General features: G+C 35.4%; 1 protein-coding gene across 7 annotated transcripts in view; it reads left to right on the top strand.

Annotated features, from left to right (window-relative positions):
• The window catches only part of TRIM37 (tripartite motif containing 37), a 148314-nt gene that overhangs the window by 46227 nt on the left and 87393 nt on the right, over positions 1–14694 (top strand). For all 7 annotated transcript variants that reach the window (XM_058703251.1, XM_058703253.1, XM_058703255.1 and 4 more), the window contains exons 10-12: positions 2801–2851; positions 4488–4569; positions 12962–13038. In XM_058703251.1, coding sequence (XP_058559234.1) covers positions 2801–2851; positions 4488–4569; positions 12962–13038 — 210 coding nt within the window. The remainder of the gene's footprint in view (positions 1–2800; positions 2852–4487; positions 4570–12961; positions 13039–14694) is intronic.

Here is a 14694-nt window from a genome sequence, read left to right as displayed (position 1 = left end):
TGATTTCAAGAGTAGATTCCAATGATTCATCCCCTATGTATAACACCCAGTGCTCATTCCAAAAAGTGTCTTCCTTAATGCCTCTTACCCATTTAGCTCATCCCCGCCCCCACCTACAACCCTCCAGCAACCTTCAGTTTGTTCTCTGTATTTGAGTGTCTTATGTTTTGTCCCCCTTCTTGTTTTTATATGATTTTTGCTTCCCTTCCCTTATGTTCATCTGTTTTGTATTTTAAATTCCACATATGGGTGAAGTCATACAATACTTGTCTTTGACTAATTTCGCTTAGCGTAATACCCTCTAGTTCCTCCATGTTGTTGCAAATAGCAAGATTTCATTCTTTTTGATTGCTGAGTAATTAATACTCCATTGTGTATATATACCATATATACCATATCTTCTTTATCCCTTCCTCTGTTGATGGACATTTGGGCTCTTTCCATACTTTGGCTATTGTTGATAGTGCTGCTATAAACATTGGGGTGCATGTGCCCCATTGAAACAGCACACCTATATCCCTTGGATAAATAGTTAGTAGTGCAATTGCTGGGTCATAGGGTAGTTCCATTTTTAACTTTTTGAAGAACCTCCAGACTGTTTTCCAGAGGGCTGCACCAGTTTGCATTCCCACTCGCAGTGCGAAAGAGATCCTCTTTCTCCACATCCTCGCCAACCTCTGTTGTTGCCTGAGTTGTTAATTTTAGCCATTCTGACAGGTGTGAGGTGGTATCTCTGTGGTTTTAATTTGTGTTTCCCTGATGATGAGTGATGTTGAGCATCTTTTCATGTGTCTATTAGCCATCTGGATGTCTTCTTTGGAAAAGTGTCTGTTCATGTCTTTTGTCTATTTCTTCACTGAATTATTCGTATTTTGGGTGTTGAGTTTGATAAGTTCTTTATTGATTTTGGATACTAACCCTCTATCCGAAATGTCATTTACAAATACCTTCTCCCATTCTAGCAGTGGCCTTTTAGTTTTGTGGTGAACTCTTTTGACCCTTAATGGCTAACAAAAATATGACAAAATAATAGTTTGGTCTTCCAGCCAAAACAACAAAGGAAATGTATAGCACTGGATGTTAAGGATATGGTGGAAAAAACATTATGAAAGATGTTATGAATTTGGTGGGAGAACCAATCAACACTGGTATGATTGGAACTTGCATGAAATTATAAACAAAAGCATGTCATGACTTGACCAAATTTGGAAACTGTCCTGGAGACATTTCCTTGAAGCTCTGATTAGGTTTATGGTTCCAGGTAGGCTTTCTAGGTACTGCTTACATTCATTCTACTAATTGGGGTTTGGTATACTGAATGTGCGGAAACATAATGGAGAGAAGTTAGAGCAGACGTTCAATGGACCGTGACTTCTAATCTGTTACTTGAAAGAATAGTAAAGATTAACGAGGCAAACATCTGGGAGTGAGGAATATGAGTGTTTTAAGAAAAGGTAACAGCTGCCTTGGAATATGGTTAGGGGTGTTTGACAGTAGGATAGTAGCTATATAGTTAACTGTTGCAGGGCAAACCCCATACTTATGTGAAAAAGATATGAGCTATTTAGCTATACATACTTACCATAAAATAAAAAATAATATATTTTTAAATCTATGCTGTGTTTTCACTGGCAAACCACTAATTTCTTTAGGCACTATCACAGTGTGAAAGTGCTGTAGATGTTATATATTTTATTTTGGTAATAATGAATTTTCATGAATTAAACTTTAGAAGATATATCTGAGGATACAGTGAAATGGCTTGCAGTTTATCTTTTTGGTAAATTTATAATTTTATTAATTTTATTTATTAAAAAAAATTTTTTTAATGTTTATTTAGTTTTGAGACAGAGAGAGACAGAGCATGAGTGGGGGAGGGACAGAGAGAGAGGGAGACACAAAATCAGAAGCAGGCTCCAGGCTCTGAGCTGTCAGCACGGAGTCCGACGCGGGGCTCAAACTCACAAACCATGAGATCATGACCTGAGCCGAAGTTGGTTGCTCAACCTGAACCACCCAGGCGCCTCTATAATTTTATTTATTAAATACAGAATATTTTATGTTATAATACTGTATATGATAGTGTCTTTATCATAAATGTTTTATTGACTGACTTTTGAAGTGTTTGAATGACAGTACTGTAGACTATTCACATATCTAAGGGTATATCCTGTGGTTGTGTTGTAGTTCAGTTCTCTTTAGAGAAGAATGTATGGAACTAAAGTTAAGTTGCCTGAGGTAATCTCGCCTTGCCAAGAAATTGTTGCTTATCCACTCTAGTTGCCCCTAGGTGATTATGTATTCTTATTCCATAAAATGGTATTTCCAAGTTAATATTCTTAAAATGTTTAAGGTCATCAATATTCCTCATAATTTGTTTTAGAGACTGAAGTTGGGGATTTATTGTGATGTCTTTTGCTGTTTCTTTTGTTTTTTTCTAAACTTCCTTATATCTGTTTCATATTTTAGGTTCCCGACTTAAGCACCCTTCCTTTTCCTATTTCCATGAGTAGTTTTGAGTCTCTTATGCTTATTTTAATGCTTACTTGTTGCTTCTCAAAAAGCCCAACTATTTTATAAACTATTTGTTGAGTCTCCAATTTAATTGAAAACTTTTGATGTTAGCTTTTGATGGTTTTACAAATTCATTTGGTTTAATATCCGTATTTAGTAAGGATTGAAAAATATTTCTTAGGGACTTAGTTTAAAAACATTTTAAAGATATTACTGAGGGACTTTGTTTTTTAATTAAATGAAATTTTAAACTTAAATAATTATTTTACCTTTTGCTTCTTTTTAGTGAATTAGTACCATCTTATGATTCAGCTACTTTTGTTTTAGAGAATTTCAGGTAAGAGTTTTTGACTACTGAGATTTGTTTTGTATGTCTACATAAGTAAGAGCCAGGAAGTATCATTCTTGGGGTAGAATACAGAACAAGGATCTGTGTCACTCGGTGTGTAATCTTAGAAAAAGCAAGTTTCATATTAGAAACATATAGGTCATTTGTCTGGATTATATTTTATCTTCAGGACAGATTGCTTCTCTATCTAGTCTGGGAAAAGAAACCATTTTTTTTTTTTTTTTTTTTTTTAAATTTTTTTTTTTCAACGTTTTTTTTTTAATTTATTTTTGGGACAGAGAGAGACAGAGCATGAACGGGGGAGGGGCAGAGAGAGAGGGAGACACGGAATCGGAAACAGGCTCCAGGCTCCGAGCCATCAGCCCAGAGCCTGACGCGGGGCTCAAACTCACGGACCGCGAGATCGTGACCTGGCTGAAGTCGGACGCTTAATCGACTGAGCCACCCAGGTGCCCCAAGAAACCATTTTTTTTAAAGTAGAGGGTCCACTTAGCCTTTACTAAGGTGGGGCGAATGGGATTATTAAGGTCAATGACCATCCCCCCATCCTCGGAAATAAGAGTGGTGGGAAGAAGTCGATTTGAGTCCATTTATCTTAGCTGGAAGTGAGAAATTGTGAATGAGAGGCCATTGTCATAAGAAATTTTATGCTTTGTAACTTGCATGTTACTTTGTTAGCTTTTACTACTTTTTCTTGAAGATTGGAAACAAAGATCTTAAAATGCTGAGGTCTTAAAGGGACTTGTTTTCAAAGACAGTTTGGAAATGGGGAACCATGAAATAAAAGGCCTTGCCTTGGGGAGAGAAATTCTAGGAGGTGATAACCATCACCAAAGGCCAAAGTTTGAGGATTAATACCTCTTTCTTTCCTTTCTTTCTCTCTCTCTTTTTTTCTCTTTCTTTCTCTTTCTCTCTTTATCTCTCTTTCTTTTGAGAGATATAGAGAGAGAGCACGTGAGCACCTAAGCAGGGGAGAAGCAGAGAGAGAGAATCTTAAGCAGGCTCCATGCTCATTGTAGAGCCTGACGCAGGGCTTGATCTCACGTCCCTGAAATCCTGGCCCAAGTCAAATTCAAGAATTGGATGCCTAACCGACTGGGCCACGTAGTGGCACAGTGGGGGCTGGAGCACCCTCCTCCATCTGTCTTTTCTTATGGGATAATTTTTTGGCTAAAATACAAACTTTCTGAGGATATCCCCACATATGTTAAGATTAAGCATATTTCTTAAGTTTTTCCATATTAGAAAAGGATAATTGTACTACAGCTATGTGAGGAAGAAGCCCATTGGGTTTTTTCTTTAATGGTAAAAGACTGCTTGTTGAAGTGGTAATTAAATTCAGGACACTTAGTTTTATTTTTCTTTATATTTTCCTTTTCCCTTGAATGTCCCAATTTTGAAACTGAAAAGATACTGCTGAATATTTCAGTATCATTAAACCTTATTTCAGAATGTAAGTATATATAAATTTATGCAGTGGAGTCTTGACTTGTTCAGCACCTTCATTTACTTGTTTAGGACTGCAAATAAGTAACATAAGTAAAGTGCTTAGAGTTTGTTTTTGCCTGTTGATATTTCACAACAGTTTTGATCTTGGGATTTGGTTGGTTTTCTTTTACTTCAGCACTTTGCGCCAGCGAGCAGACCCTGTTTACAGTCCACCTCTTCAAGTTTCAGGACTTTGTTGGAGGTTAAAAGTTTACCCAGTAAGTTTTTCATATTTCTAATGAATTTTGAAACCAGGGTCTTTCTTTCAGTGTTCTGTAGCACAGTGGTTCACTTTTATGTTTAATTTGACAATTTCATTTACTTCATTAAGCAATTCATGAATCAGGCAGCATCCCATCTAACAGATAGAAAGATGCTCCCTGGTTCACTTTTCTTAGTGGAGTAAAGAGTTAAAGTAATGACAATATTATGGTTTTTTTATAGGGTAGATTACTAAGCATACCAAAAAAATGAGTTAAAATGAACAGTATAAACCTTGACATTACATGAATTTTATTTCTTATTTCTAGGAAGATATTTATCTTTAGAAGAAATATTTAAAATTCTTATTTTAGATATAATTTTTTTTTTTTTTTTTTTAGATATAATTTTTTGAATAAAAATAAATTATTGATACAGAAAGCCATAAAAAAAAATACATGTATGCTGATTGCATACTCATGGTGCATTTCAGTGTGTTCCTTTGACCTAGGAATTTTCTGCAAATTGGCAGCTGGATGCAGTGACATGATGGGAGATATATAGTTGCTTCCTATGGCAACAGTATAAGTAGTAGTGTGTTCTTTTATCACACCATGTCTAGTTGCATCTCTTACTGTGATATTGGCAGCTATCGATGTTCATTGCCTACATCTGTTAATTCATTGGAAATTGTAAAATAGTGATATTCTCATTTTATTGTTTTTCATTTATTATTTGTAATAACTTTTATAAAGATACGCTTCTAAGAGATGCTTCCCGTTATCTGTTATTTGGCTACCCACGGTTATAGTTCATAAAGAAGAAACAATTTTTTCCTGTTATTTACTAGTTATCCTTAGTGTTTTCTGGAAGTGATCAATTAGATTTTTAAAAATGTCATTATGAATTCATGGATTTATACATATGTAATGTCTTTAAGTTAGCTTCTGTGTCACTTTGCTCTGACTCTAAAAGTCCCTAGTAGTGATTCTTAGGAGTTAGCTTTCTTATTCTCGTATTTATGGCAAGATGTTCTAGGCTCATTATGTACATTTCCTACTCCATATCTGGAGTCAGCCATTTTATTCAAAGAGCCCTGATTCCTTTTAGTGGGAAGTGATATTTCAAGACCAAACTGGGTGCTAGGGATGCTTATTTTTATGAGGTTGGTCACAGTTTCTAACCTCCTTGGTGAAGGGAGCTAGGAAATACAGTGATAAATATGTTAGATGTTTGGAAAGGGGGGAATCTGAATTTATTTATTTATTTATTTATTTAAAATTTATTAATAGACTTTATTTTTTTTAGAGCAGTTTTGAGTTAAACATCAAAATTGAGTAAAAAGTAAAGAGAGTTTCATATGCCCCCTGACCCCATACGTGTACATGCTCCTCCATTATCAACATATCTTGCCCCCGAGTGGTACATTTGTTACAGTTGATGAACTCCTATTGACACATTATTATCCAAAGTTCTAGTTTACATTAGAGTTCATTATTGATACACATTATAGGGGGTTTTTGTTGTTGTTATGTTGTTTTTAGGCCAAAGAATATAATTCGAGAAAACTGGGTAGGAGTATGGATAAAATTGAATTGGATAAGTTCCAGGGATCTCAGTAGACAAAATATATTTTTGAACACTTTAAAATTGCTATATAATTAAATACTGGGTTTTTTTTGATATATGTATTTTTTTAAAGATAAAATAACTCATGAGTCAGTGCTTACATTTATAATTCAAGTTCAAGACTGTGGAGTGTTTTTACTTAATCTCTTTATATTACACCTGTGTCTCCTTCCATTTTAGTAATCCCTTTTTTAAAAATTATTATGTATGTATATTTTTTAAAATTTACATCCAAGTTAGTTAGTGTATAGTGCAATAATGATTTCAGGAGTAGAATCCAGTAATTCATCCCCTACTTATAATACCCAGTGCTCATCCCAGGTGTCTTCCTTAATGGCCCTTGTACATTTAGCCCATCTCCCCACCCACAACCCCACCAAGTGCGCACAGTTTGTTCTCTGTATTTAAGAGTCTCTTATGTTTTGCTCCCCTCCCTGCTTTTATATTATTTTTGCTTCTCTTCCCTTATGTTCATCTGTTTTGTATCTTAAATTCCATGTATGAGTGAAGTCATATATTTGTCTTTCTCTAATTTTGCTTAGCGTAATACACTCTAGTTCCATCCACGTTGTTGCAAATGGCAAGATTTCATTCTTTTTGATTGCTGAGTAATACTCCACACACACACACACACACACACACACACCCGCATCTTCTTTATCCATTCATCTGTCGATGGACATTTGGGTTCTTTCCATGCTTTGGCTATTGTCAATAGCACTGCTGTAAACATTGGGGTGCATGTGCTCCTTCAAAACAGCATACCTGAATCCTTTGTATAAATACCTAGAGGAATCCTACCTCTTGAAGCCTTTGGAAATTATATAATCAATCACTCATCTGCTTTATTTCATCTTTTTTTTTTTTTTTTTTTTACATTTTTTTTTTTTTTTTTAACATTTATTCATTTTTGAGACAGAGGGAGACAGAGCATGAACGGGGGAAGGTCAGAGAGAGAGGGAGACACAGAATCCGAAACAGGCTCCAGGCTCTGAGCTGTCAGCACAGAGCCCGACGCGGGGCTCGAACTCACAGACCGCGAGATCATGACCTGAGCCGAAGTCGGATGTTCAACCGACCGAGCCACCCAGGCGCCCCTATTTCATCTTATAGACAGAAATATTTCAGGATAGGAAGTCTTAATTCTACCATCAGTTTGATTACAGAGAACTGCTTAGACATTTTTTTGTTTATACTCCAAGTTCCCCACACCCCTTCCCCACTTTCTGCCATATTAAGTAGGAGTTTTGATGTCCGAATCTTGTTCTCTAGTAGATTCTACTGGAACAGCTAGTGGAAACAATATTCCCTAACTTTATATTTTGAAAACAGTTTGTATTTTATATACTCTAAAGCCAGTATTGCTGGATATAAAATCCATAGCTTATATTTTCTATAATTGGGTATCTTAAATGTTTAATTCCATTTTCCATTAGGTAAAATCTGATTATAAACTAATTCCTAAAAGCATTCAGTGATATGGACTAAATGCCCAAATAATCTTTTTGTTTGTTTAAGTCCAGTAATTTACTATTATGTGTTTGGTTGTTTTGAGTCGTCATATGCTGGTGTCTTTCAGTATGTAGATTTAGATCTTTTTTGTTTTTCTCTTTTAATGTTTTTTATTTATTTTTGAGAGGCAGAGAGAGACAGAGCATGAGCAGGGGAGGGGCAGAGAGAGAGGGATTCACAGAATCTGAAGCAGGCTCCAGGCTCAGAGCTGTCAGCACAGAGCCCAGTGTGGGGCTTGAACCCACAAACCAAGAGATGATGACCTGAGTCAAAGTTGAGACTTAACCAACTGAACCACCTAGGCGTCCCATCTTTTTTCCCCCCTAAGAAAATATTTCCTGAATTCTAGTTTTAAGTATTTATTATGTTTTTTTCTCTGTTTTTTTCTTGGGACTTGGTGTATTATCTGTATTTTGAGATTTCTTTTCCTGTCTTCAGTATTTATCACTTTCTACTCTTATGAGCTTTTCATTTCTTATTCATTCATCCACTCATTCATTTATTTTTTTCTATTTTTATTATTTATTTAATTTTAATTTTTTTTTTTTTTTTTAACATTTATTCATTTTTGAGAGACAGAGACAGAGCATGAGCGGGGAAGGGGCAGAGAGAGGGAGACACAGAATCTGAAGCAGGCTCCAGGCTCTGAGCTGTCAGCACAGAGTCCGACATGGGGCTCGAACTCATGAACCGTGAGATCATGACCTGAGCTGAAGTCGGATGCTCAACCGACTGAGCCACCCAAGCGCCCCTCGTTCATTTATTTTAAAGTTTATTTATTTTGAGTGAGTGAGTGCACAAGTGGGGGGGAAGGGTAGACAGAGGGAGAGACAGAATCCCAAGTAAGCCCTATGTTGTCAGCACAGAGCCTGACACAGGGCTCAAACTCATGAACCATGAGAACATGACTTGAGCCAAGATCACGAATCAGATGCTTAACTGACTGAGCCACCCAGATGCCCCTCTTTTTCATTTAAAAAATTTTCCTTAGTTCACTTACAAGATCTGTTTTGTTTATTTGCTCTCATGTTCTTTTTAGTTCAGTGATTATTTCTTAAATAACTTTTTCTTTTATTTCTAATTCTTTCCTTAGTTTTATCACCTGATTTCTGAGTGTTTCTAATTCTGGTATGTTATTCTTTTTATGTCCTATTCTTATTTTATTTTTTTTTCCTTCTGCAGGTTGTCATACTGTTTTCTTAGTGTCATGGATTGTTTTGAAATGGGTTACAATTTTGATCTATTCTTTGAGTATGTTTTTCAAGAATGTTTTCATTATAAGGATGTTATTCTCTTTTTTTACTTTGGCAAATAATGCTTAACACTGAATTTGCTATCTTAATCATTTCTAGGTGTACATGTAGTATTGTTAAGTATATACACATGTTGTGCAGCAAATCTCCAGAACTTTTTTTTACATCTTTCAGAACTGAAACTCTCTGCTCATTAAATGATAACTCCCCCTTTCTCCTTCCCCTCAGTTTGGTAACCACCATTAAACCTTTTGTTTCTGTGAATTTGACTGCTCTAGAGATCTCATATATGTGGAATCATACAGTATTTGTCTTTTTGTGACTGGCTTCTTACATAATGTCCTCAAAGTTCATCCATTTTGTGGCTTGTGTCTGAATTCTCTTTTTAAGGCTGAACAACATCCAGTGTGTATACCACACATTGTTTATACCACACATCGTTTATACCATACATTGTTTATCCATTCATCTGTTGATTGGCACTTGGGTTGCTTCTACCTCTTGGCTCTAGTGAATAGTGCTACTGTGAACATGGGTGTGCAAATATCTTCTCAAGATGTTGCTTTCAGTTCTTTTGGCTATGTACCTAGAAGTGGTATTGCTAAATCAAATGATAATTCTGTTTTTAATTTTTTGAGGAACCTCTACACTGTTTTCCGCAGGAACTACCCCATTTTACACTCTCAGTGATGCACAAGGGTTCCAATTTCTCCCTATCTTTGTCAGTACTTGTTTTCTGCTTTGATAGTAGCCATCCTGATGAGAATGAGGTAGTAGTTTGGTTTCAGTTTGCATTTCTTTAATGATTAGTAATATTGAGCATCTTATGCCTATTGACCATTTGTACATCCTGTTCAGAGAAATGTGTACTCAAGTCCTTTGCCCATTTGAAAATTTTGTTGTTGGTGTTGAGTTGTAGGAATTCTTTATATATTCTGGATATTAACCCCTTATTAGGGGTTATGATTACACATATTTATTAGATGTATAATTTATACGTATTATCTCCTATTCTGTAAGTTTCTTTTTATTCTTTTAACATTTCATGTGCAGAAGTTTTAAATTTTGATGTTGTTAAATTTATGTTTTTGCTTTTGGTTTCACAGCCAGGAAATCTTTACCAAATTTAATGTCATAAAGCCTTTTTCTTATGTTTTATTTTAATAGTTTTAGAATTACGTTTACAACTTTAATCTATTTTGAGTTAATTTTTGTACATGAAGTAGGGACCCGATTTCATTTGTATGTGGATATCCAATGTCATAAGGCAATCAAAAATAAATATGGTGCCTTGCTTTCTGAGAGATGTCCTGGCTCTGCCCTTCTCCTTCCTTTGTTTTTATTATTTCTCCGCTGTTTATTTTTTATTTCACTCCTAGCACTTTCTATGTAATCTCGGGAGTTATCATGAAAGGCCCTATACATTCGTTTATAATAAGAATAAGAACTTATAAGTATATAAAATTTAGAGTGACTTAACTGCATTTAATTCTCAGACTTGTTAACGTTAGGCATCCTTATACTCAGTTCATAATCTGTTGAGCAGCTCATTCCATTTTCAGTTGTCTGTATTTGGCTTGTGAGGCTTTTCAGTGGCCAACTCTTTGCCATTTTGTGCTTTTTCCTGTTATTTGTTTCATTAGATGTCCTACAGCTTTCCTCTCTTTTCTCCCTTAAAGATGTGTATATCATACAGGTCTTAATGGTTGTAACTGATATATCTTTATTTGCTTATATTTTTGGGGTTGTGGAGATAACCTTTTATCTAGTTTTGTTGTAAATATTGTTTGTGAGCTTTTGGATTTTCTGTCCAATTATGTGTTTTGTTTTGTTTTCTGTTTGGATTTAGAGAGTTGCATAAACTATGTTGCCATTGCTGCAATCTTTCCAGAATCCTGTGTTGAAAAATCTTAAAGCTAGTATTTTGTTGGAAGTGCAGCTGGCATGTACTTAAGATAATAAAACATTTTCCTTAAAATTATGATTAAAATTAAAAAGATTTCTAATATTATTAGCTGATAAAGATCAGGTGTAAAAAATATTTATTCCTTTTTATTAAAAATTTTTTTTAACATTTATTTATTATTGAGAGACAGAGAGACACAGCGCATGAGCAGGGGAGGGGTAGAGAGAGGGGAGACACAGAATCCGAAGTAGGCTCCAGGCTCTGAGCTATCAGCACAGAGCCTGACTTGGGCTTGAAGTCACGAACTGTGAGATCATGACCTGAGCCCAAGCCAGTTGCCTAACCAACTGAGCCACCCAGGCGCCCCTCTTCCTTTTTATTAATTTATTCCAGGGAAATAGTTCTAGGAGCATAATTTAAAGATTTTTTAAAAAATGTTCATTTTTGAGAGAAAGAGATACAGACCAAGCAGGGGAGGGAGAGAGAGAGAGAGAGAGAGAGAGAGAGAGAGAGAGAGAGAGAGAGAGAACGAACCCAAGCAGGCTCCATACTGTCAGCACAGAGCCCTATGCAGGGCCCAAACTCACAAACTGTGAGATCATGACCTGAACCAAAACCAAGAGTCATGCTTCACTGACTGAGCCACCCAGGTGCCCCTCTAGGAGCATAATTTAAAAGAAGAAAAGAATCTGGCCATTTGAACAAGGATATTGATAGATTTTTAAAATAAATATAATTTGAGATAAGTTTATATTCAATAAAATTTACTAATTTTGGCAAGTTTCCACAAATATATATAGTCAAATAATTATTACCACTCTGTGATTTTTAACCCCCCACTTTTCTCATTTGTTTTCTAAGCTGATCCCTTCTTTCTTCCTTCCTGGCCCCTCTGCAACCACTGATGTGTTTTTTTCACTATAGTTTTACTTTGCATAATTTCATATAATGGGATCATACAATACATAATTTTTTGTATCTCATTTTTTTCACTTAACTGATAATTCATTTATTCTTTACTGTGTATTGAGCATTTACCTCCTTTAACCCTGAAAGTTTCCTCAGGATCTTTTGAAGCATAGTAGCCTAGAAATGAAGGGGTTAGTAAGTACTTGTACTCCTCCATAGTCATATCCCAATAGACACTGGAGATGAATAATAAGAATCCTTCCTTCAATCCTCACAGTCTGGTTGGGAAAACATGTTTATATATGTAATTACAACAATGATAGTCATTTAGAAAGGTAGACACGTGAGCAAAATACTGAAGAAATAGAGAAGGAAGTTATTATCTTTGTAATAATCTCTGTAATACAAATTTAAACAACTTCTTAATCGTCAGACAGTTATATGGAATACTAACATATAAACATTATATAGAAATTATATTTAATTACTTTCAACATCAAGTGTTATCTTTTTCTGTTTCACTCACTTTTGGTTTTAAATATTTTTTGTCTCCTACCCAGTAAAGTTGAGGTTTTTTTCGTATTTGGTGTGTTCATTTTTCATGGAGGCTGATATTTAAGAGTTTTGTGTATGTTAGAATTCCTTTTTGTATGTTAGAATTCTTAACTCTTTTTTTAAAAACTTTTTTTAATGTTTTATTTATTTTTGAGGGAGAGAGACAGAGTGTGAGTTGGGGTTGGGGCAGAGAGAGAGGGAAACACAGAATCCGAAGCAGGCTACAGGCTCTGAGCTGTCAGCACAGAGCCCTACATGGGGCTTGAACTCACGAACGGCAAGATTGTGACCCGAGCTGAAATTGTTCACTTAACCAACTGTGCCACCCAGGTGCCCCTAGAATTCTTAACTTTTATCATAGTTGTTGACATTTTCCTTAGTTTGAATGCCTATATATTTTCATCATTTTCTTTTTTAATGTACAAAAGATTTAAATTATTAGAGATTTAAATCTGTTGGTCTTTTTATCTGTGTTACTGCTTTAATCGTAGAAGTATTTCCCAATCCAAATAGGAGATATTAATGTTTGCTTCGTTGTTGCTTAAATTTTTACACTTAAGTTGATCTAGAGTTTGTATTTGTATAACATCTCTCTCTCTCTCTTTAATTATTGATGTGTAGTTGACTCTTCTTCCTTTTTTTAAGGATGGAAATGGAGTCGTTCGTGGTTACTACTTATCTGTGTTTCTGGAACTGTCAGCTGGCTTGCCTGAAACTTCCAAGTAAGACATGCAATTAAATAACAAACTTTAATGTGTGTTTATATGCATTCCTCTTAGGATTTTTTAACTTTTGTTACTGTATTGTTGTATCTGTTAAGATGTGTACTAGTATGGAATCCCTGGCATAGTATAGCACACACTGGCAGTTCTTTCTTTTTTTTTTTAATGTTTATTTATTTTTGAGAGTGAGGGAGAGCACACGTGAAGGGGGAGGGGCAGAGAGAGGTGGACAGAGGATCTGAAGTGGGCTCTGCACTGACAGCAGTGGGGCTCATACTCATGAACTGTGAGATCACAAACTGGCAGTTCTAAAACTGCCTCAGGAATACTCCTCTTTTTTTTTTTAACTCAATTTTTTTTAATTAAAAAAATTTCTAAATTTCTTTTTTGAGGGAGAGAGAAAAGTGGGGCTCATCCCAAGCAGAGCTCATGTTTGTTTGTTTGTTTTTTACGTGAAGTGGGGCTTGAGCTCACCCAGTGTGGGTCTTGAACTCACAAACCTTGAGATCATGACCTGAGCCAAAGTCAGATGCTTAATGACAACCACCCAGGCACCTGGACTCTTTATACTCTTAAATTTTATTGCAAACCCCAAAGAGGTTTTTTGGCTTTTGGTTTTTGTTCTTAATTTTTTTAAATTCAGTGTACGTTGGAAGGCCAGGTGTTCTTTTTTCTGTTTTGTGTTTGAGAGAGAGAGAGGATCCCGAGCAGGCTCTGTGTTGTGCAGAGCCTGACCTGGGGCTTGAACTCATGAACCAGGAGATCATGATGCGAGCCAAAATCAACCGGAAGCTTAACTGACTGAGCCACCCACATGGCCCAAGAGTTTTTTGTTTGCTTGTTTGTTTGTTTGTTTGTTTGAATATGGGTTATATCTGTTATTTTCTGAGTTAGAAATTAAAACTGAGAAAACCTTAAAAAAATGTTATAAGTTCGCTTTAAAATAATAAACCTATTGTATACTAACATAAATAATATTCTTGTGAAAGATAACTATTTTTTTTTTTTTTTAATATATGAAATTTATTGTCAAGTTGGTTTCCATACAACACCCAGTGCTCATCCCAAAAGGTGCCCTCCTCAATACCCATCACCCACCCTCCCATCCCTCCCACCCCCCATCAACCCTCAGTTTGTTCTCAGTTTTTAACAGTCTCTTATGCTTTGGCTCTCTCCCACTCTAACCTCTTTTTTTTTTTTTTTGATAACTATTTTTCTAAAGCAAAATAATATTTGGTGAGAAAACTTGTACTATTTTGCATTTTTTGAAATGTCTTAATGTATAGCTTTAAAAAAGACAAATGGATCCTCACATTGGCTTCTATATTCACTTTGTTGCAATAAGTTCTTTGGTTGAAGTATATGTTTAAAATCTGGTCTCAGATTTTGAATATCATGGGTAGTTGGGAAAAGTTGTTTTTTTTTGGTTTGTTTTGTTTTTGATGAGATACAAACAATTCATATAACATAAAATTGACCTTATAAATAAGTGTACAGTTCAGTAGATTTTAGTATATTCAGTGAGTGCTGTAACTGTCACTAATAACTAATTTCAGAACTTTTATATCACCCCATGAAAAAACCCATTAGTAGTAACTTCCCTTCCCCCTTCTCCCCATTTCTTGGGAACCACTAATCTACTTTTTTTAAGGAGGA

The sequence above is a fragment of the Neofelis nebulosa genome, chromosome 16 (assembly GCF_028018385.1).
Source record: "Neofelis nebulosa isolate mNeoNeb1 chromosome 16, mNeoNeb1.pri, whole genome shotgun sequence".
In the NCBI taxonomy this organism is placed as follows: domain Eukaryota; kingdom Metazoa; phylum Chordata; class Mammalia; order Carnivora; family Felidae; genus Neofelis; species Neofelis nebulosa.
This window is presented reverse-complemented; position numbering and strand designations above follow the sequence as displayed.